This window comes from Micropterus dolomieu, linkage group LG12 (genome assembly GCF_021292245.1).
Source record: "Micropterus dolomieu isolate WLL.071019.BEF.003 ecotype Adirondacks linkage group LG12, ASM2129224v1, whole genome shotgun sequence".
Lineage (NCBI taxonomy): Eukaryota > Metazoa > Chordata > Actinopteri > Centrarchiformes > Centrarchidae > Micropterus > Micropterus dolomieu.
Genome location: NC_060161.1, coordinates 25,325,542 through 25,350,451, shown reverse-complemented (window position 1 = coordinate 25,350,451; position 24,910 = coordinate 25,325,542). Strand labels below are relative to the sequence as shown.

The 24,910-nt window shown below is 39.5% G+C and overlaps 1 protein-coding gene across 2 annotated transcripts; it reads left to right on the top strand.

Annotated features, from left to right (window-relative positions):
- The first annotated feature begins 1,164 nt into the window (after positions 1-1,164).
- Positions 1,165-24,885, top strand: LOC123981100 (adenylate cyclase type 2-like). Of its 2 annotated transcripts, none has more exons than XM_046065746.1 (26): positions 1,165-1,215; positions 4,756-5,993; positions 9,496-9,693; positions 9,817-9,978; positions 10,806-10,955; positions 11,533-11,705; positions 12,935-13,046; positions 13,169-13,296; positions 13,994-14,152; positions 14,248-14,404; positions 14,857-15,033; positions 15,748-15,779; positions 15,947-16,000; positions 16,195-16,258; positions 16,425-16,522; positions 16,791-16,875; positions 17,288-17,425; positions 17,571-17,648; positions 18,108-18,292; positions 19,859-19,943; positions 20,366-20,524; positions 20,886-21,032; positions 21,149-21,256; positions 21,409-21,523; positions 21,913-22,037; positions 23,231-24,885. In XM_046065746.1, exons 2-26 carry the CDS (start codon positions 5,133-5,135, stop codon positions 23,363-23,365), a joined length of 3,885 nt encoding a protein of 1,294 aa, XP_045921702.1. In that variant the 5' UTR covers positions 1,165-1,215; positions 4,756-5,132; the 3' UTR covers positions 23,366-24,885. The 2 variants fall into 2 exon arrangements, with proteins under 2 accessions (XP_045921702.1, XP_045921701.1); XM_046065745.1 differs by lacking the exon at positions 1,165-1,215 and adding an exon at positions 2,856-3,011.
- Positions 24,886-24,910: the final 25 nt, after the last annotated feature.

Here is a 24,910-nt window from a genome sequence, read left to right as displayed (position 1 = left end):
GTGTTGTTTGAAAGTGGAGGTTTGGTGACAGCTTCAGATGTGAGTATGTTGAAGATGTATTGCTGCACTGATGCTTTGTCCTGAACGCACACTGTTGAACTTCAGTTCAGTGCTACAAAGTCAGTTTTTTGATTGTCTCTAAGTTGCATAATGTCTTATTTTTAACTCACAGTTTCATTTCTTCAAATTCTGTGTATGTGTGTGTGTGTGTGTGTGCGTGTGTGTGGGCATTCATTGTACCTTCCTTCAATAAATGTTAAGTACCTATTGCAATGTGTTGGGCCAAAATATTTAATTTAATTCAATTTAGATTATTTGATAGGACAGACTCAGTACACATACAGAATTGAATAACTGAATTGAATTTTCTGATGCAATGCATCAGATGTTATTTAAAGAAAGGTGTTTGGAGCATAAATCACTGCCACTTTACCCATTTTGGGTACTAGTTTCACTATTTTAAGATACAGAAAAAAAGATGAAGAGAAAGTGAAACTGCAAGCCGACCTGTGTGTTGTGTGTTCCTGTGTATTAGCTGGTCAGTGAATGTTACTCCACAATGCACAATACAGATGATGAACATGCACAGCATACAGTAAGTGGACAGAGCAATTAACAGTAAGCTTCTAAACAAAAGGGCTAAAGGTCCTGAATTCAAAAATGTATTTTAGAGTAAAGAAGCATTCACAGTTAATCTAATCCGAATCGGGTTATTTCTGAGTAGGTTTTCACACACTGGGAATTTGCTTTGGTATTTTGGTGCATAAAAATAAAGATAGTAAGAGAAAGAAGAGAAAACAAGTACTGCAAAAGGCAAGAAACTCTAAAAATAGTTAGTAACTATAAATAAATGTCTTTTAAAATGAAAAGTGCTGAGAGTAATTCATGTAATGCAATGCGTTGAGGCAGATGTGGAGACTTTACGTTACAACGTTCAGCATTCTAATAACAAAAACATAACCAGCCATTATAAAGAAAGGTTTACATGGTTATGAATTACTTATATGTTAAATAGCATGCAGATAATATTTTAAGGCAGGTGGACCAATAAACGTTAAATTGTAATCTTCAAAGTAAGAACAGCTCTCAGGTAAATGTTGTGGATTGAAAAACATATTTACTTTTGAAAACTTCACCATAATGGAAATACTTACAGAGGGTGGATGCAACTCTAGATTGCGCTCTACCTGAGTAAATGTACTAGAAATACCTCTGGTAAGTCATTCAAAAAACTTTTCTAAACAAATCACACTTATAGCATGAATCTAGTACAGATACACGACTGACTTTGACTTGTCTTTAGTATCACAATCCACGCAAGGCTCGCCATGAAGACTAAGGCACTGGCAATGTAGGGAAATATTACTACACCAATAAACATTTGACAAAACAAATAAGGCAGAGGGGCACAAAGAGGTGAGAGAAATACAGAGTTCTCTATTAAAGTAATGCACCTTTTTATTTATTATAAATGCCCAGAATATGAAAACATTTTCCCCAGATTTTCCCCATGAAATGGGAGTCTTGTGTGGTACCTAACTCCTCATCAAGATAAGATCTTATTCCAACTCTCCTTGGTGAAACTGCTCATGTGGCTGAACTGGAAAGAGAATATATCACATTAGTCATAAAGCATGGGACATTTTTTGGCTTCTCTGTTTTCATATGCTGTAAAACAAGTCAAGTCGATTACGGAATCACACAGTATTCACAGGGCTGTTTACAAAGTAAAACAATAATGAGCAGCAACAGGTAAAATACAACAATATGTACATGGGACTCATGTACAATCATACCTGGATACAGATAAAAACACACACATACAAAAACATGTAACATACAGCGCATATACATAACCATGCGTACATAGCAGATAACTGAATATAAGTTGGTTAACTGTAAAATAAATGAGGTTGAAGGCCGATGTGAAAAGATGTGCTTTGAGTTTACTCTTGATTGAGTAAACCAATTTTTGCATATGAGGATGACTCATATCAGGGAAAAGGGTGTAAAGTGTAAAGAGTTAGCAGTAAGTTGTTGTTTTCATCACATACATTGTATATCACTACTATATTATTTATTAATTGGATGGATTATTTAAATTATTCATATATTGTGTACTCATGCAGTTGTATTAGGTCCATGTAGCTAAACTAAGGCAATATTATACAACAGCTAGTCCTGAAACAATTTTTTGATCGATTTGGAAGTTGTAGTTTGGGGTGAATCCATTATTCTGCGATGTTTTTATAATTGGGATGGACACAATAGGAGAAGCACTCAAAGTAGTACATCCTATATTTGTAAAAGAAAACTAGCTATAACTAACCCTGAAATATGTGAAAAATGCAAATGTGCCCCTGCCTCTCTTCTCTCTGTCCATTAGAGAAACCTGCAACTGACCTGCTCCTAACTATTAAAATTGTTCTTCGAATATGTAGTTTGTTCTATTTATTTGTTTGTACATTTCATATACAACCATTTTGGTCCTCTATCTATCTCTCTATCTATCTATCAGCTGATCTTTACAGGCTTTGACAACATGTCTTTTTTATTAAAACGTAATGTCAGTAAACGCTAAAAGCATCTACCTGTCGTTTAAGACACCTGCAGTCTCACCTTTAACCCGTCCTCCCTCTCCATCCCTGTGCCTCTCTATTTACCTCATCCTATTTGCATAGCTGGACCAGGGCGCTCTTGCTCGTGCGCACAACCCCCGCACTCACCTGCTCGAGCTTCACACACTCCCTCGCGCAGATCCAGACGCAGACTTCTCTCTCCTTACGTCTGCTTTCGGGAAGGAAAACGCGCTTTTTTTTAAAGGGATAATGCGGACTTTTTACCCGCTTTGAAAGGCTGAACGTGGTTGTGAGAGCTCTCTGTCAACAGTAAAAGGTTAACGGAGGAAGTTGGTCAATAAAGACGCAGAGGGAAATTAACCGTATCGTGTATGTGTGTGTGTGTGTGAGGGAGAGAGACACGATGAGCGAGAGACGTTAACAAACAATGAGGTAAGGATTATATTTATCTTTATAGTCATTAGCTGTTAACGTTTGCTTCCTTCAAATTGATTTTCCTGCGTTAGCTTTTTGTTATAATCTCCAAACCAAGTGTTTGATCTGTCATCACTGTTTTAATAACGTCAAATAAGTTACTGAACCAATAGCCTAATATCGATATCATAAGAGCCAGCCTTAACTGTTCAATACCTTAACTATAAACAAATTACTTTCAGTTGTAGTTTTTTGTCCTAACGTAGCCCATGAAGGGATTTATCATGGTGATTACACCTGCTAAGATAAAGTTAGATTTTAAAGATAACTTTGTTGACATAGTCATTATTTCTTCCTGTTGGTGGCATCTTGTGCCATAGCCTAATTTGCCTGCCAAACTCAAGAAATCAACATTAGAGATATAGCTAACTATTTGTGAATTGTGTGTTTGGGCAGGTTATTTCTAAAATTATGTTGGTCAGCGTTGACCTAAAGAGACACTATACAGGAGGAGAGTTTTGCATTAAAAATGTATTCAGAGTCACTGAAGAAACTAAATCTGTATCTGATACATGTAATATTCAATATAAACAAATAGAGCTGAAACAAGGAGTTGGTTGATTCATCTATAAACAGCTGCTTTTCTATGTTTGACATTTTAAACTTATTTCTAACATAAAAAAACAATCAGGCTTATGAATTATTTGAGAAAATAGTGGACCCATTAATCAATAATAAAAAGATAGTTGCAGCCCTGGGTTAAAGTACGACAGGAGATGTTAACCTGCGTCTGTAATTTGAAATACGTCACACATCTAAAAGTGACTGACAGGACTAACAGGGTCCACTTTGATCTCTACTGGCAAAGCACTGAAGAAGTTGGACAATTTAAGTTTTAAGAACAAATGATAGCGATGCCCCTGGTTTGCCTTTGAGCTAAAGCAAAACTGAGTGTGCTTTGGAAAACCCCTCTTCTTTTTGGCAAGGGCTGTACAGACAAGCAGAACAGAGTAGTGAAACCAGCAGAGAGGGAAAAAGGACACCGGTGGAGCAACAGTACACACGAGTAAGAACAATAAATGTACTGTCGTTACCTCCTACTCTCACAGAAGTGTGTTGGCCTTGAAAAGACACACAGGAAAAAGGGCACAGCAGAAGGCTGATCTGCTACACTGGGCAGGTCAATCAAGGTGGATGGATGAATCAGACAAATTACTGTTTAATCCCTCTGTGGCTTTGATATTAAATCAGATGTGTACCTGTAGCAGAAGAGACAGATTAGAGAGAGGTTTTTAATCCTGGAATTAATGGTGACATTGGAGCAGACTGCGTATGATGAAGGTGGTCATGATACTTATATCATACACTGAAAGGGTGCAGTCTCACGGTTGTTGTGTTTTTGTCAGATGAGAGGGAAGAAGAGGCAAAAGAGGAAAGCAGCAGAGAGGCAGATCAGAGTAAACCTCTCAGTGTACGTGGTGACTTGTGGGAAAAAATGTTATTAATGTGCACTGGGCGTGTCGCAGGCATGTCATTCCACCTGAATAGTGTGCTCGTGTGTGTCACTGGGGAAGAGCCCACAACTAGACCAACAAGTTTTTGGCATACTGCGGAACGTGGCATTAAAACTATGCGCAAGTATGAGTTCCTTGCTGTCATTATTGCTGTGCTTACGGCACACAGACAGTAGCAGTGTTCATTATTTGTTCTGTGCTGATTGTGCTGTAACTTTTCTAATTGTTCATCTTTTCTTTTTTGGCAGCGACACTCTTCCTCCGTCCAGAATGGATCAGCACTCGTCAAAGGAGATTATGCTATGGTTTAAGATTCCTTATCAGCGATCTTTGGGATCTTAACGGATCTATGTAATCTCACCATCTTCCATCACCATCTGTTTTGATGATATCTTAGGAGGATAACCGTAGAAGAGTGTTCAAAACAGAGGAGCTTGACTCTTTTTGTTTGTTTTAATTAATTTAATCTGACACACAGACGTAGGTGGAAGTTCTCCCTGCTGCACAGACATAAACAACACCTGACAAGAGGAAGAAGTAAACACTATTCTAGTGAGAATTTATCATGTAGACAAGCTGGACAGAGAGACAGACAGCCAGAAAAAGCAAAGTGACAAGTCGACAGATGCCGTCTTCCCTCACACTCACACAGGTCACAATGCCAGACGAGTCACATGTCTTTCAGGAAAAGGGGAGGCCAGGAGGAGAAGCATCACAGGTGTCTATAATGCCGGACATTATAGTTCCCTCGAGTGATGACCTCGAAGTCCTCGAGCTTGAAGACTTCACACAAACAACAGAACAATCTGCAGAAAGCAGTAATGTTAACATTTTGCCATCAGGACTCAGTGAATCCCAGGTTTCCGTAGAGGTGGGTGTGGCAAAAACAGCGCAGGCCGCTGAACCTCTCAAGGCCAATTCTTTGTTGAGGGGAACAGGTGTGACCCCGCAGGCTACGGATGGACACGATGCCCTGGTCAACTCATCTTCTGATGAGCTGCAAATCGACAGAAGTACCTCTTCGCAAACCAACAAGTGCAGTCTGTTATCTGAGCTTGATGCACGCTCCTTTGAAAAGACGAACCACATCTCTCCGCTCAATTTTTCCGAACCCAGTTTAGACTCTTCTCATTCCAACCACAACACCAGAAATAATTCAGACGACGACACAGATTCCAAAACAGACCTGATTGTCAATCGTAAAGCGGAAAACTCACTCAGTGGCAGCTCGCCCGAACTCCCTGGCGTCTCATCCTACCAAACAAGGGGCAGCACCGATGTCAGGAGGGACGAGGGGGACGGAGACGAGGACAGGCGAAGCATCCATTCCAGACAGAGCGTGAAAGAGGGGATGTGTTGCTGCTATCAGGCGTTCCACAGGGCTTTCCTGCAGTGCGTGGAGGAGACTCCGGCCATGGTGTCTGGGCTGGTGCTATCTTTGGCCTTCTGCGTGGCTCTCATCGTCCTCATCCCCGCCACAGGAAGGGTGAGACATGGAGTGTGTGCTGTTGTGTTTGTTGCGTATGTAGACACATAAACTTTTAAACTTTACATTTGCTTCCCATCCTGCCGCGTATTGATCCGACAAATACATATAGGTTTTGATAATCAATTCATAGAGAGTAAAAGTCCCGAAACATTCACTGGTACCAGCATCTCAAATGTGAAGATTTGCTGTTTGTCTCTGTTTTATATCATTTAAATATTTTAGGATTTTGGACTGTTGGTAGAAGTAAATTGACTATATCTCCTTAGACTCTGAACTAGTGAATGTTTTTCTATGGAGTAAATGATATGTCGTTAATTGGGGGTGAGAAAATTGGATAGATTAAGGCTGCAACTAACTATTGCTTTCATTATTGATTCATCTGCTGAGAATTGCTTCATTTAACCCTCTATGAATTTTCAAAAGCTAGTGAAAAATGCCCATCACAACGTCCTGAAGCCCAAGGTGACGTCTTGAAAGGTCATGTTTTGTCTGACCAAAAGTCCAAAACACACAGTGGGTTTAAAAAAATGTTCAATGCTGGAAGCAGTGCTGGAAGAAGTATTCAGATCCTTTACTAAAAGTAATATGACACTGAGAAAATACTCCGCTACAAGTAATACTCCTGCATTCAAAACCTTACATAAGTAAAAGTATTATCAAAGTATTATCAGCAAAATGTACTTAAAGGTTCAGTGTGGAGGTTTTAGTGGCATCTTGTGGTCAGTCAGTGCTCCCTCCTCCCTTCGCTATGGGAAGCGCGCAGGAGAAGCTACGAGTGCTAAATACTATGTGTGGGCCTCCATTTGTCCAAATTTCACATCTCTTCTTACTTCTGATAAACCAGATGACGAGTAGCCTACTACACACCTACTACAACTAATACTTCGTCTTCTTCTTTCTTCTTCTTCGTCCGTATTCAACGTAGTGACGAAACACGCTCCGGAGAGCCGTTTGTCCGTTTAAGGCTACTGTAGAAACATGGCGGGGCAACATGGCGACTTCCACGTAAGAGACCCGCGGTGTATGTAGATAGAAATGGCTCATTCTAAGGTAATGAAAACATAACGGTTTATTATCGAAGGACACCACTGAAAACATATATATGAATATTATATTGCATTTCTGTCAATAGATCCTCATATATTACACACTGAACCTTTAAAAACAACACAAGTAAAAGTACTCATAGTGCAGTAAATTTACCCTGTCAGTGTTTTACTATTATGATGTTTTTGATAGATAGATAGATAGAGAGAGAGAGAGAGAGAGAGAGAGAGAGAGAGACGTTTTATTATTCCCGGATGAGAAACTGCAGAGTCATAGTTTGCATCAGTTTACATAACTAAAATAAACACACAACTACAGTTACGAAACGAACACAACTTACACAAAATTCACGAGTTATGTGACAAACAAGGATGATGGAGGTTAAGACGAATGAATATCCTGTACTGGTCCTTTATTACTGCCAAGATGAAGGAGCCTCCGACTGAAGATATCCATAATTTTGAACAGTTTATGCAACAACAGGATTAATATTCCTGCTACATTAATGTGTATGTTGCATTTTAACTACTTTAAATCCTGTTGGGTATTTCAGTCTACAGCAATGTATAATAATCTATAAGATTATCACATGTTTGTAGCATCACTGTCCTGTGAGAACCACGTACTATACAGCTGTGTGAAAAGTGTTTTCCCCCTTCCTTTTTTTTTGCATGTTTGTCACACTGAAATGTCTCAGATCATCAAACAAATTGAAATATTAGACAAAGATAATACAAGTAGACACAAAATACAGTTTTTAAATGAAGGTTTTTATTACTAAGGGCGGGGGGGGGGATCCAAACCTACATGGCCCTGTGTGAAAAAGTGATTGCCCTCTAAACCTAAAAACTGGTTGGGCCACCCTTGGCAGCAACAACTGCAATCAAGTGTTAACTGAAACGATAACTGGCAATGAGTCTTTTACAGCGCTGTGGAGCAATTTTGGCCCACTCATGCAGAATTGTTGTAATTCAGCCACATAGGATGGTTTTCAAGACTTACTGCCTTTTTTAAGGTCATGCCACAACACCTCAATCACATTCTGGTCAGGACTTTGACTAGGCCACTCCAAAGTCTTCATTTTGTATTTCTTAAGCCATTCAGAGGTGGACTCGCTGGTGTGTTTTGGATCATTGTCCTGCTGCAGAACCCAAGTGCGCCTCAGCTTGAGGTCACAACAGATGGCCGGACGAAGAAGAAGTAAAGTCTCCATTACATCAGTGTAGTGTTTTTTCAACACGAGCACTTTGCTGAAGAAAAGGTTTACAGCCAGCTTCAGTGGGGGCCCGGCCAAAGAAGTAGAGCATCAAACCTGTTCTTCCGAAACACCGCAGCATTCTCGTGCTTCAATCAGTCCGCGTGACTTCTCATTCCCATAAAGCAGTACATATTTAGGTCATCTGTGTTGAAAAATACCCTTCTTTTTGACCTGACAATAATGCTTAGGTATTAACTGAGGTTAATATTTGCCTCTTTTGACTGTGAAAACAGTTTCCAGTGGAGCTCTTGTGTCCACACTATTAGACAAAACCACAACAATGTAATAAAAAAAGACTTTAAAGCTCTATGTAATGACTTTTATCAGTCATAAAGAGGCATTTGGCTAAACTTGAGACCCTTCAGAGTTGCATTTGGGGATAAGTGGTGTACAGATTATTAAAGAGGTTCAAACCTGTACTTTTTCAGAGGATTTAAAACGTTTTTTTCTTTATGATAAACAGAAATCAGACAGAACAACCTGCTTTTCTACTTTGGTTTGGCTTGTTTGTTTTCTAACAATCATAAGTGCAAAAGACCCGGGTGCCAACCAATCACACAGAGCTTTTTAGAATGATTAAACTTGTAAAATATTGTTTTGTTAAAGCTTAGCCAGTGTTTTGTGTGCATTTTCACTCTGTTTAAATGTATTTAATAATTCAGCTCTGTCTTCCACATTTTATGGATTTCACGGATCAAAGTTTGTGTGACACACACTAACATGTTGAAGAACAACAGTGTTAATCTCCTGTGAGGAAAAAAAAAAGAGTATCATGTTGTCTCATTACAACAATGAAAATACCTTTACTTCACGTGGCAGGAGCAGACTGATAAAACATTGCACCAGCTGTTTAAAGCTCTGCCTGGATTTCATGTCTGATGAATAAAGGCAATTTAATTTGAGCCCTTAGCGTAGAGCAGACAGGTGCCACGGGAGTCAAAATAGGACAATGCAAGGTAGGTCTATGCAAATGCATATTAACATGAATTGCTCCTTTTTCCTCTTTGTGTCTGCTAATGAGATTTTTTCAAAGCGTTTTAACACTGATTGCCACAAAGCGTCTACGCAGCGGGAGAGAAAACCTTTGAAGCTGTCGCTGCCTTTAAATTCAACTTTAGCGGGTTTAACTTTAAGACACTTGAGATGTTGCTTTGTTGTTTGTCTCATTTGAGGTTTTCGCCCATCTCTATGCAGAACATCATCGTCCACGTAGGTGCTCTGTCGGTGTTGTGCGTGGTTCTCTGTCTGAGTGCCATCCTGCTCGTCTGCCTGCCCTGGCTGGCCACGGTGAGGCGCTGTGGAGGAGCCCTGGCCCTCTTCGTCTGGGGGACGCTGTACGTCACTGCCATAGTCTTCATCTTCACTGGAGGACCTGTCACTACGTGGGAACAGGTGAGAAGGAAGCAAGAAGAGAATTTATTATTTAACTGTAGTTGACCTCTGAGTCTCTGCATCTACCTTCACGCCTCTCTTTCTTCTCCTTCACTCTCCTCTCCGTCTCTCTTACCTTCTCAGGTAGCGTTTTTCCTCTTCCTCTCTCTGAGCGTGTACACAGTGCTGCCTCTCTCTATGGCATGGGCCCTCATGTTCGGGATAGGGACCAGTCTTTCGCACATCATCATCATCAGCGTCTATGTCCCCGTCACAAGCCCAGATACACCCCACCTTGCTGTGCAGGTAAGGATTTGCTTGTGTTTGAAAAGATTTAAATAAATAGTTACAATGTTTCCTTCTTGCCTTCATGTCTGTAAGCTAAACATGAAGCTAGAGCCATGAGTGGTGTAGCTTAGCTTGGCTGGAAAAGACTGGAAAGGGGGTGAAACAGCCCACCTTGCTCTGCACAAAAGTACAGAAAATCCACCTACGAGCACCTCTGAAGCTCTCTAAATGACATTATGCTTATATAACAGACACAGTGTCAAGAACAATCCCTGTGCAATAAACCTGTGACTCCACTGTACCTGTAAATCCTTATTCTCCTTGTTTATATACACAGATTATTTTTTAACATCTGTACAATCAACAAATCCAATACAAATATACGTACATATATGTGTGTGTGTAAATATGTATGTGTACCTAGTAGCTTAATTATATGTTTACCTTGTCGAGCTTGAAGTACTTTTTTGTTAGCGGTATGATTCTGTTCTGGTTCTATGTAAGAAAGTTTTCCCAATTACCTTTCACTTTTAACTACTTGCTGTTTATTATTAAAAAATGTAAATGTAAAAATATGCAAATGATCACTGTTTACTGGTGTCATACATGGTAAATAACAGTGTGGTTTTCAGTTAGTAATAAAAAACATTATTTCTGTACATAAATTCAAAGTACTAATGTCCTTGAATATTAATAAATATCAGTTTTGCATCTCTTTGTCACTGACTGACTGACATATTACCATTAATAGTGGTTCAGCTGCGTTGCTTTTATTGTGTTAGCAATGCATGATAAATTAATTAATTAAGTATCAATAATCCCCTTTCCTCTGACTTCCTTCTCAGCTGGTGGCGAATGCACTGCTGTTTGTGTGTGTGAACTGCATTGGGATTTTCCATCTGTGGATGACGGCGCAGGATCTCAGGATATCCTCTCAGAAGAGAGAACAGTTCAGCGCCATACGCTCCCAGAAGGAAATAAAAAAATATCAGCAGGTTAAAAAACTGGCTTTGACTCATTCGACAGTATAGCTTTAATTTAAATTCAGAATAATTTCTTTGGCTCTTCAGCTAAAGGAAACATGACAGCTCAGTTTAGCAAAATTAATTTGTCTAGGCCTATATTTGCTCTGCTTGTCTTAGTTTACTACTGTCGAGGTCACTTCTCATGTAAAAACTCTTCACTGCAGCTTGTTTCAGTTACTCTGAATTTAAAATTGTTATGTGTAATTGCTTTCATTAAAAGCTCTCTTCACCGGGGTTTGGTTACTGTATGCTTTTCTGGCTATTAGGCAAATAGATTAATCATTCACTTATCTGAAGCCCAGCAGCAATAGAATAGGCAAAGCAGAATGAACACAGGAAGCAAACAAATAGATGAAATGAGATCCAAGTAAACATCGCTTCAAAGAGGCCTTTGATGGCCGCCTGTTTCTTTTATAGCCTTTGTGAACAGATTGTCACCTCTCTAAGACAGAAATCCAGGGATCCAATGTACAAGGTTTTAATAACTCATCACCCACCTTCTCCAAGCACATTTTTAACCCCGTCCTCCCTGTGTTCTTTGCAACAGGAGCAGCTCCTCCTGTCGGTGTTGCCCCGGTACATCGCCATGGAGCTGAAAACAGAGGTGATAAAGAGGCTTACCAAGCCCAAGAGCGATGAGAAGAAAGAGTCCAGCTTTCTTCAGCCTCAACGTAGGCCTGACTTTCACAGCCTCTACGTACGGCAACACAAAGACGTCAGGTAAAGATCATACTGTTACAGTGTTGGGGTGACGTTGAGTATGTTTGCTTTTTAGAACATTACAGCTGAGCCATAAGTTGTTTCTCTCCTTCCTCCTTCCCATGAACTTATTTTGCGGTCACAGGATTGTTGACTATTACGTCTCAGACCCATGTGCTCCTTACAGCACAGCAGGTTGCTTTTAATGACAGTGAATTGGAGATTAAAGTTGCATTCAAATGCGTAAATGTTTAAGGCCTGAAGAAAGAAAAATAGACTTAATTTTGACCAGTTTTAATATTAGTTACTAGTGATAATTGTATTATACAAATACACTAATAGTTGACATAAAGGTGTGTACTTAAGACGTTAAGTCAGGATTTTTACAGACCTGTCACTTTTGACCCACATCAGGGGTTTTCAAAGCTGACACTGTAGTCTTCCCCTCAGACAAAAATGAGAAAACAGCACACATAATGCTTTGACAGATGTAAACAGGAAGTGAGATGTTGCCATGGAGTCAGTGAGATAACGCTGTAGGCAACTACTAGAGCCTTATTTAGCCAATATTTGTTTAAATTTTAGCAAATTGGCCCCAAATTAGCAGTTGCTGTTTGCAGTATACCCATGGGCGTACAGATAACTATCACTGGATTACTTTGTAAACTTAAAAATGTGCTGGCATTTTAAGTAGCATCCTCTTTGATTTCAAAACAGATTTATGGACATTTATTCACAGTGGACGTGCCGATAATGATGTTGTCAGAAATCGCGCTATATCTAAAAATATGTGTATCATGTCTGTGTGCTCAGAATTGATGGCCTGATTTGCCCTCGGTTGACGTAGACCCAGATGCAGACACAGATCACAACAATCTTAGTAAAAGCGTTTATTGACAAACGATGTGTAGGTGAGGTGGTTGTCAGGGCGGACGAAGGTAGGAGGCAGGCAGGTTAGAAGAGGGTTAACGGTTGTGGCTTGAAGTGAGTTATGAAGAAAGGCGAAGGGCACAGGAATCCTGGAGCACAGGAAAAACACACAAAAAATCTATTAGACAACAATCACAAAAAAGTTGGCCGAGAGTACAATACCACTGGAGTAGCAGGAGAACGGGTGAATTTAGCAATGGATCTCTAAACTAAAATTGTGCTGCTGATAAATTAGAGAAATTTGTATATTTTGCCTTTTATTTATTGTATTTATTCTACAGTGCTGAGTCACTAAAAGCTATTTTTGTGGCTTTGTGTAGCATCCTGTATGCAGACATTGTAGGCTTCACAAAGCTGGCGAGTAACTGTACGCCAGAAGAGCTGGTCGCCGTGCTCAACAAGCTCTTTGGCCGATTCGATGACATCGCCAAGGTGAAAATCCCAGCACATCCAGCCCAAAATAAAAGTTTTACTTCTTCACAAAAAGCAGTTTTGTGTTATTTATGAAGTAGTCCAATATTCGTCTGACTTTGACTGTCCCTACCTCTCTGTAGAAAAATGACTGTCTTCGCATTAAGATCTTGGGGGACTGCTACTACTGTGTATCTGGTCTACCTGATCCTATTCCCACCCATGCCAAGAACTGTGTTAAGATGGGGCTGGACATGTGCACGGCCATCAGGTCAGTTTATCTGAAGTGATCTAAAGTTCTATTACCCAACATTATTTGATGTGTCTATCTTCTTCTATAATAAAAATGTTATTATAAAACAAATCTGGTTTGTTGTAATTTCTGCTTTAAATTATGTTGACGAGCCTCCCACTTGACTTCTGTTTTTCCAGCCAAAGGGAATAAAAGCTAGTGAGTGATCTTAATTTGCATCTGACATTAATGTTACTCTGTACAACTTCCTCATGGCTTTCAGGGCACTACTCACAACACTATATAATACAGTCAAAGCGCTGTTAGAGAAGGTGGAAGCACTATGATATGTAAATGGTCAATAATATTCTGCACATTTTCAGTGAGGTCTTGTTGTATTTGCACCATGTAGATTAATTGGTTCTCTTTCCTTGCCTTTAACAGAGATTTTAGTGCTCAGTTTTATGGAATTTAATTTATAGTGAGATGAAAGAGAAGTTTTGGGCATAAATCCTTTATCCCTATGTTTTTCTTACGGAAAGATCTGCGCCTTCTGTCTTGTTTTACAGTGTGATAGTTGAGAAATGAAAAATGAGCAAAATGAGCGCTATGCGTACAAAACAAAAGTTTATTTTCGTGTCACTTGATAGCCCTACAATAAGTTCCAGAAGTAATGGGGTTTTTGCAAGACACCGTTGTTCAGATTTTCCTAAAAAAAATGTTTGTTTCTTTGCAGCAAACTGCAAGAGGCGACGGGGGTTGAGGTCAGCATGCGGGTGGGCGTCCACACTGGCAACGTGCTCTGTGGTGTGATTGGCTTGCAGAAGTGGCAGTACGACGTGTGGTCAGATGACGTTACGTTAGCCAACCACATGGAGTCTGGAGGTGTTCCTGGGTGAGAAAATGATAGAGATGGTGTAATAAATAAAAACTGATGACGCAACAAGGTAGATACCAATTTTTTATTATTAATTCTCTTATGATTAATAGGCGAGTCCACATCACAGAGGAGACACTGGAGCACCTGAATGGAGCGTATCAAGTGGAGGATGCGGAGGGGGGGAGTCGGGATTCTCTTCTTACAGGAAGAAAAACCTACCTGGTGATTGACCCCCAGCCGCACAGCATTTCCAGGAGACCTAAAATGGTAGGTGTACACATGTTTGTGTGCAACGTGTGCATGTGAAGTCCATGTATTTTAGACTATTGTCAAGTCTCAGAAAACATTTTTTTGTGTCTCACGTATGCACATCTACACCTAAAGGGTACTTTCTTGATGTGATCATTGTTATATGTATGTAATTGTTATAGTTCAATTAACAGCATGTTATCTGTATAGGATTGTTTACGTTTTTTGTTGAACCTTTCCTTAAAATTAATCTGAAAATGTAACTTATAATTGATAACAGAATTGACAAACTAAGGATGCTGGCTGGGTAATCTTAAGTATGAACTTCCTGACATAGACTGTATGGGCATCTTTGGTGCTGTCAACCCTGCAGACGTGCTCTAGAGCAGGGCACTGATTTCTGCATTGTTGTGATGGCACTATGCTATGGCAAGAAAAGTCAAATAAACTAATCTCCATCTTAATTTCAGGGAAACACTCTTACAGCAGGAGAGAACAGGCAGCGGGCATCGGTCCGGATGTCTCAGTACCTTCGGTCCTGGCAGACTATCCACCCCTTCGCAGACCTAAGCAACCCTGAAGCCAAGCCATCCAAGAAGCATGTCATCCCCACCAATAATGTCACAAACCAATCACAGCTGTCTGCAGTACGTATTGGTGCTAGGGCTGGGCGATACGGCTAAATATGTTATCAAGATAAAAAATGTCATATTATTCAATATCGATAATTATCACGATATATGTCAAGAAACCAGATGTTTAATTGTGGTTTTAAACTTTTCTTTATGGTCAGAAAAAATACTTGATAACAAACAGCGGATCACCTAACAAATCTGAGGTAGAACATTCAGAACAAAATCAAATATGCATTAGTAAAATTAATTAAAATCTTTCAGTCCCTTTTTCCTCAACAAAATAAATATATATCTTAACCAAAAAAATTTTAAAAATTGAATATTTGTTATATTGTTATTGAGGAAAATTATATTGTGATAATTATCATTATTTTTTTATTGCTTTTTTATTGGTGCTGCTTCCCTCCTTGTTGCTTAGTTTCTCTTACACATTGAGCTGTGCATAACAGTAAAACTATATGTAATATACACAAATCCAGTAGGTATACATAAATCACTTAAATCATATCGTTTTGTTGTTGTAAGCGCAAACAAGTTCTCCAGAAACCCACAATCTTAGTTAGTAGTGGCTAGTCTTTCTGCAGATTTTAACACACTGCCTCTGATCTTTCGTCCGCCTCTCACCAGCGTTTGATCATAACGTCTGTACTGTAGTTTGATTATAAAGTACTGAGAGGTGACGCAAGGTCACACATTCTGTTGACTGTGTGTGTGTGTTTGCTTCAGGAAAGGCCACCTTTCCAGAACAACCCCGTCTGGTAAGTTCCCAGACATTAAAAGCACCAGAGAAAAAATATGCAAAATAAACCAGCATTGTTAACTGAAGTGGAATAAGAATTAAGCACATGTTGAAGCACTAATGAGGTCATTCAAGGTGAATATGCTTCCAACAAAAAGTGTATAATGTGTTCTTGTTTTGTCCCAGTTTGGTTGTGGATAATCGTGTTAGAGGATCGCTGGACACGATTGACACTGCAGTGTAAGTAAAAAATAATTGGTAGAAAGTCACAAGAAATATATCGGGAGGAAAAACGCAACATGTTAGGCTATACTTGCAAAAATAGATAACTCCTTTGATTTCTCCTTTATTTTATACGATCATTTTCTCAGTCTCTTATTTTGGGATTATTTATTTTGGGATTGTCTGTTCCTCCTTTTTATTCATCCATCAAGGAAGAAAACAAAGAAGCTCAACTGTGTGACTCTGCTGTTCAACAACCTGAGCCTGGAGAGACAGGTAGCTTCATTCTCTGGTCTAACTCGCGTACAAAATAAATCGGATAGCAGCAGCACGTATGCGTGAAAGAGCAGAAACAAACACGATGTACAGTATCTTTGTGTGCCTGTGTGTGCTTGCAAATCACGTATTTCTACTGTGTCTAACGTCTGTGTGTTTGTTTCAGTTCCGCATGTCAGAGGTGAAGGATTTACACCACTCAATAAGCTGCGTAGCTTTGATCTTCGTTACTGTTTTTGCTGTCCAGATGCTTGTCTCCAAGAAGTGAGTAGTGCTTGAGTCACATTCACACGTGCAGCCGCACTTTAGTTTGTCACTTGCTTATACTCTTTATTCTCTGAATTAAATCAAAATGTTTTTTACCACCTTTAAATAACTTTGCCTGAGCCTAAAATACTGCAGTAAAATCCTATCTTGTTAATTCCCCGGTTTTTTCGAGCCTTAGTCATCAACTCACATACATGTGCGCCTGTATTCACTTACTCTTGAATGAGGGTGAACAGTGTAAAGTATTTGTTTTTACTCCTCCCAGAAATTTTGTGATGGCCGTGTCCTACGGTGCCTCCTTCCCTGTGCTGGTGCTGCTTCTCTCCGTCGCGTTCACTGGATACTTGGAGGTAAGTTAACCCTTGCGGTGTGTTTGTAACAACACTGAGCAGTGTTGGTAAGTTGGTAAGAGTTTCATATCAACAGGTGAGCAACAGTGTTTATGGTTTAGTGTAGATGAGGTGCAAAAACTCATCCTAAAAAGATGTGAATAATGGATTTGAAGCCATTACTCAAGAACAACTTGTATGTTGCTGGTGTTTTTCTATGTTGACTGCGTATACTTTATTGCTGATTATTTTCTTTAGTGTACAACATATTTGTAGATTGTTTCTTATTTTCCTGGCATTCACTGGTTATCATTTATTTTTAATACCAAAATTGATCAGTTGCTTTGTGGCACTTTGTTTTGGAACAGGTAGTGTGATTACAGTGAGCCTCAGCATTTCTGCGTTAAATGTTTGAATGTATGATTGTTTACAGAAGTGGCGTTCCAAGATACCGCCGGGTGTTAAGTGGATCTCAGGACTGTCCCACGGCATCTCCACCAGGGTGGTGCTGCGACTGTTTGTGATCACCATCTGTGTGCTCATCACCCTGCTTATGGCCATCCTCAACTTTGTGAGTTCCCCTTCTGCCTCCCAGTTTTTGTCATACTTTTCTTTGTTCCTGTCATCCACAGATACATTGGCTGTTCCATCAATCCATTTCCCCCTGTTGTCCATTTTGATTTTGTCTTTCTTTCACCGTGTTGCTGTTCTTTCAGTGCTTCCTCCCAGGAGACGACTGTATGTCGGCTACCAACAGTACGATGCTGGAGGATCTTAACCTCTTCACTGTGCCTGTAAGTACCCCCAAATAAGTATTTCACCATGCTATTTATGTGTCTTTATTGTGTCTTTTAATTCCTGTGGGAAAGTATAGTGATACTGTGGTATGTTTAGGCTTTTCTGCTGATCAGTCAGCAGGTAACATATTGTTTTGAATGTTTGTAGGTGGCCTTTAGTAGAATTTGTCAACTTTTCCATGGCCAGGCAACTAAAGTGCCTTTTCTGCCACTGATCAACAGTTGGTGCTTCAGGTTTTTTACTATTAAACGACTAATACAATATTTTGCCTTCATTCTTTCTTCATATATAAAGGAGTAATCCTTAAGTTTTCCCTTCATTAACGTAGTTTCTAACCACATTATTGATTCTTTATTTGCTCTTGTTGAGAGCTTCAGGGTAACATCACACCTACCTTACATAACATAACCCACATTTTTTTCTCCTCATACCAACCTCTTTCTCCAAACATCCAGTACTACCTGTACTGCTGCCTGCTTGCCATGCTCGGAGTGATCGTGTTCGTCAGGACGTGCATGTCTGTGAAGGCCCTGCTGCTCACGCTGGCTGTGGTGGTTTACCTGGCCCTCTTCCTCCATGTTTACGCCCCGAGGTCCTACTGCCTCGTCACACTGCTTTACAACGGCACCAACGGCACCCAGTGAGTGAGGCCGCACATGTGGTGACATTTAAACACAGCGTGTTCAAGGTAGCTTTATGTGCCTGAACGTTACGTTGACAGTTAAAATGAAGCAGCAGCAGAGGAGGAGGATTTTTGAGTATTGACTCACAAGAGAAGTGTTTCAACAGAGAAATACGAGTGAAATCCAACCCTTTTAAACAGCAATGAGCAGCTTTCTAGTGGTAAAATGATTAGTCAGTCAACACTTTTTTTAACCATTTAAATCGCTTACCAGGGAAAAACTGCCACATTTGAGTATTTGGATCTAATGCTCGACCGATACCAGTTTTTCGACGGCTGATGCCGATATTTAGAGAGCAGGGCGCCCGATTACTGATATATAATGTCAATATCAAAGAAAAGTCATGTATAAATTCATTATATCATGCACAGTACAATCTAATATACATGTTATTGTAGCCAATAATGTGTTATTTTAGATAGATTTCATAACATGACTGGTGTCATTCAGCTGTATTATTCCCTAAAGTATAACTACTTAACGCTAGCCAGTAATGGTTTTAGATTAGATTAGCTGTCATTTAGAAGAAACGTGATAACATTTAGAAAAGACGATGGTGACTGACGGAGCGCTGACATCGTTCAACAGCAGCCACACTGACGAGGCTGCCTGCAGATGTGTCTGCAGACATTTTATATCAACCTTGTTAGTGCAGGTATCGGATTATACAGATTATTTCAAAATGCCGATGAATAAATCGGTCTGTCACTATTTGGATCATTATAAATTGATCATCTTTGGGTTTTTTAACAAGCAATTCTAAGGCTTGTCTTGGCACTTGGAAATCGTGACAATTAATTGCAAGTTGGATAAATACTCAGATTAATCAATAGTAAAGATTATTGATAGTTACTGCTGAACATGTTTCTAGTCTACAGAACGATAGATTTAACAGCATTAGATGCTAACCTGCTGTTTATTGTACTGCAGTGTTGTGTGAAAACGTGTCAGTAGTTCCATTTAGGTGAGGTGGATTATATAAAATTTATTTAGCACTTTACAAAGAGCAAGAAAACATCAACACACAAAAACAAAACAATAAGGTAAGAAACGCAGAATTTAAAGTAAGTAGGACTTAACATCTTTGAGTACGATTGTTCAGTTATCAAGTAGAGTATGTAATATTCTGTCTGTGTTACATCATGTTAATAGAAAACTGTGAAATAAGATGCATGAAAATGCACAGACATGAATATATGTATGTGTTCAGCCTTGCTGGCTGTCCACACAGACTCTCTGTAATCCTGCTGAAGTTCACTTCTCACTCATCCACATTCATTCACCCCTATCTATAGTCATCACACTCTCTGTCTTGCTCAGCCAAGGTGTTAGATTTCCTGCCTTTTGTCTGCCAATCAGAGTCCAGATTGTGACTGCTGTCTGGAGTTTCACATCAGCATAATTTATACAGAACCCCACTGACAGGGAGTCTGAGGAATTATGCAATGCAACAAAAATAGACTGACCGTAGATCAGCAGTCCCGAATATGTGACTCTTAATATCTGAATGTGTTTATCTACAGGCCTGGAGTGCTGAAGGACCCTCAAATCATGTCCGGGGTTTGGCTGGTCATCTTCTACATTGTATGCCTCATACTGGCCAGACAGGTGTGTGTGTACACATTTTAACATGTCTTTTCTGCATTTTAAAGAAAGAAAGGGGAGTGTGTGAGTGTGTAGGTCGGTTTATTGTCACAATATAACAAGTTATAGAGTGAAATTGAGGTTTGTAACTCCCTTCTGCTACATAGCAGAGAATATACATTAATACAGAAGCAATTGTAAAAATAGTAAACAGAAATAAACTATAATCAATGGAGCAGTGCTGAGGATGAATTAGAGTCTGCTCTGCAATCTGGTGGTGTGGCAGCAGAAAAATGTTTGTGTGTCTTGTGTGAATATGTGTGTGTGTGTGTGCATGTGCAAATACTAGTTTTGGCTCATTTTGAAACACATCAGCTTACATGCAGATTTGTTCATACATACACATTTATAATTTTATATAATTTTACTCTCTGTCTTCCTCTCAGGACGAGCTGGGTTGCCGTGTAGACTTCCTGCTGGAGCATTATTTCCAGACAGAGAGAGAGGAGATGGAGACCATGGAGAACGTTAACAGGCTCCTCCTTCAGAATGTGCTGCCACTCCATGTCGCCTCCTTCTTCGTGGGCAAAACTATTCAAAACCAGGTGAAGAAAACGAAACACGGCAGAAATGTACATAGATATTCATCACCTATCCACAACCTTTTTTTCCCTTTTAATTGTACTCCGTTGTTAGCCTGCCACTCTGTTAGCTATGCCAATGTTCATCCTCCAGATGTGAGGCAACATGTTGCTTGTTTGGTACACACCCCAGCAAAAAATCACATCATCATTTTAAAAAAAATTTCCCAGTGAAAATGAAATGCAAAAATTACCTTTCCCTGTCAAAGCACAATACAATATGATTTTTCTTTCATTCAGCCCTACAGGTTTGATTATGACTTATTGCATTGGCTACATAATGCATGTTATCTTGAAATTAAGTCTTTTAAAAACTGTGTTTCAGGACCTGTATAGTCAGTCATATGACTGCGTGTGTGTGATGTTCGCCTCGGTGCCTCAGTTCAAAGAGTTTTACAGTGAGAGCAGCGCCAACAGGGACGGTCTGGAGTGTTTGCGCTTCCTCAACGAGATCATATCAGACTTTGATGAGGTATGAGGAAGAAGATACTATTATGCTCTGACAGTGTCAGCATCACCAGGCTGGAACATTTTGTCACTCTGTTTTTCTTTCTCCTCCTGCTCCGCCTCGTGTCTCTTGTCATGCAGCTCCTCTCTAAGCCCAAATTCTGTTCAGTGGAGAAGATAAAGACTATTGGCAGCACGTACATGGCTGCTGCAGGCCTGACAAACACGCCTGTAGAGGACGAAACAAAGGTTTGCTTAGTTTCCATTTGAACTCTCCTTGCTCTTTAGTGTCTCAGACCAAAGTGCTCTCGTCTGTTTTTTAAAGGAATCTACCAAAAGTTTTAAAAGAAAACTCTTGTATAGACACCCTTCACTAATGTGATCTCTGGCTCCCCCTACAGAAAGTGGAGATGTCCTACAGTCACGTGCGCTCCATGGTGGAGTTTGCCATCGCTCTGATGGCCAAACTGGAGCTCATCAACACACACTCTTTTAACAGCTTCAAACTCAGGATCGGTGAGTCTATTCTAGATGAATATTGCTTGAATGGTAACTAATAACAAAAGCCACGTGCCCAAGTCTTGTTTCTTTGTCCCCAAATTTCTATCTGCCATTTTTAAGGTGAAAACGACTTTGAATGACTGAGTAGTGTTCAATAAAACTGACTGCAATATAATTTGTACATGCTGCAGATTCCTGCGCACAATTTCAGTGTTTAAATTGTACAAACAAAGGTTGAAACTATATTCAAATTTTATATGGAAAATAGAACCTTAAATGTTTTCTATCTTGTAGTTTTGTGCATGCATTTAACTGTAATTAAACCTCATTTTTTTTAGATTTTAAGACATAAATGTAACATGTTTATGAACATTTAAAAATCCCTCCCTGTTGTTTACTTCCAGGAATAAACCACGGTCCCGTGATCGCAGGAGTGATTGGAGCTCATAAGCCTCAGTATGACATCTGGGGCAACACTGTTAATGTGGCCAGCAGGATGGACAGCACAGGATTGTTGAACAAGATTCAGGTAAGAGAAAAGAGTCAACAGAAGGGTAGAGGTGGTGAAACATATCCTGCATCCTGTCTCAATAAGAAATGCAAATTGAGGAACCAAAAGGTTTTTTAATTTGAACTTTTAAAACAACAGCTTTCACTCCAACCGATCTAACTGGCTGACATTTCTGTCACATTTTATATTTTACTATCTTTGCCGAAATATGTGAAGCAGACATTACAACATAATAATAAATATAGAGAAATCTAAAATTTCCTATTTTTAATATAAGGAATATAAAATATGTGTATAAGATGCAACATATTACTTAAAGGACAGGTTCACAATGTTTCAAGTCTGTCTTAAAACATTCAAGAGCCCATATGAGTGCTGAAACAGGTTTTGCTTGTGTAATCATTCTTCCTGCTCAGTGCTCTGTACAAAAATGTATTCCAAAGTTTATCTGAGGTTAATTTGAGGCTCCAGCAGTGGGACTTAGACAAATCAAGTGGGTATCTTCTAGTCTCGTTAGAACAAGATAAGTCTTGTTAGGACAAAATTCCTTTTTCTTCTTCCCCTGACCAGCTGCAGTAAAGAATCAGTAACAAAAAAACAGCACATCAGGATCAGATCTTTAAATGGCCAGCATGAGCAGGAGGAAAGATTTGCAAAACCTGTTTCAATGTTCATATGGGCGTCTGTTGTTGCAAGTCAGACTTGGAAAATGGTGAACTTTAACTTTAACAACTTAATAGGCAGGGTCCAGAACCTCCCTTTGGACCTGATCTGAAACAGATTAACGGAAAGCCTAAAAGAGACCTGAAGGAAAAAAACATTTATAATTAAACCTAATCCAGTGTTTGCCCCAAACAGACACAAATAACACTTAACAGTTCATACTATGATATTAACAATGACATTTTTCCTTTTGGGTTCATTTTATAAGCGGACATATTGACAAACATTCACCCCACCCGATTACACTTAATAAAATTTAGAATAGGTTGAGAACAGATACTTGAACCTGAATGGACCCATGAACACCCGGAAGGGGGAGACATCTTTTGTTTATCCACTGTCATCTTCTCTAAAAGGGTTTATTTGTTTTGTTCACATCACATTTCTCTTGATTCTTGTTTCCATCTGTCGGCCACAGTGGGTGGATGGATTAAACATTAAATGCTGCGTGTGCCTTTAATGTGCAATTCTTTTCTTTCGGCTCCCAGGTGACGGAGGAGACATCCCAGATGGTCGAGAGTGTGGGGTACACCGTCACTCTCAGAGGAGTCATCGACGTGAAGGGCAAAGGGAAACTCACCACCTACTTCGTTAACACGGACCAACTGTCTCCTCAGTTCTGACTTCCGCAGTCAAACGCTGGGTCCAACTCGTTAGCTGCAAATTCTTGTTAGCGTTTGTTTGAACGAACCTGACATACCAGATCTTTTGAACTGTTGCAACTAATCTGACATGAGTCATTCTGGTTGCCCATAGGGATACACACAGGACTGTAAAGTAGTACAATATGTATACTCAAGCCTGTCAATATCACGAACATCTGCACTGACTCAATGCTGAAACAGAGGTGTAGAACCTGTGAAATCATCAACATCCTTCGAAGGACCTTTGTCTTTGGGATGAGACACTAAATAAAATCCTGACTGGTTAAATGAAGACTACAACTACTCACGGACCATTTAATGGCAAACCACGTTGCTCTCTGTATCTGGGTTTTCCTGTGAAACTATATGAGGCGGGTCAAGTCCCCATCACAAAAACTTTCACTGTATTGTTCTGAAAACCTAATGAATGAATTGTGCTTTTATTTTATTTGTACACTTAACAACTTTAATTTGACGGACACCAGCCATGCGTCTAGTCCTGCCTCTGATTGCCTAACCCTAACTAACAGAGACAAAGGGTACTAACCAAGCAGAAGCAGAGTTGTCGTAACTCTGGCAGGAAAAAAAATAATGTGCGCTGTCCACTCATAAAACAGTGTTCATGTATGATTAATACTGTAGGTATCCATCTCAGATGTACCAAAGATTACTGTTGTTTTATGAAGGATACTGTAGCTTATGTCTCAAATAAGCAAAAAAAAAAACGTTTACATTTTTAGCTTTTTTTCCAGCTCTAAATGTTTTGTATCAAGAGTATGTTTGTACAGAACATGCTGTGTCTTGAAATGTAGGGGAAATGTTGTGTACTTTAAATAGTTCTGTGACAATGATTGGTCTTTTCCACTGGTTCCCAACCTCCAGTGGGTGACAAGTGAAATCTGAGAGGTCACGAGATGATTAACAGAATAGGAAAGAGGAAAAAAACAGAAAATATATATACTGTATAAAATTTTTCTCTAAGCTATGCTTTAATTGTGAAATCCCAGTTAGTTATACATATTAAACCCACTGAAAACAACCTAGGAAGGGAAACTAGTTCAAGGTTCTCACACCCAATGAACTTGTGTAAGTGGACATTGACTTATTTAAGGGGTCACAATCCCAAAACGTATGGCTTAGCGCTAGAGCCGGAGAGATTTACTGCATCCATGTACATTTAAAATAATGTTTTCCCTACCCACTACTGCCCCAAAACTGTCACTTAATGCTGTAACACGTGTGCACCCAGGCATAATGATGTGTTGTGCCCTACAGTCTATGGTTGTGCCATGAAAAGTCAAATAACCTAACGCACACATTTGACATTGCACTTTCTAATGTGTTGGATTTTTTAAAGGGAGTTCTGCATTACACAATCTCTGTTTCTTTTAAGTATATATTTCTGTGAGGGATGAAGTGAAGTGTGAATGGAAAACAAGACCTTGAGTATGTTTAGAACAGGGAAATATTTTTCTACTCTATTTATAAAGTAATTAAAAGAAAATACAACCAGTTATGTGTTGG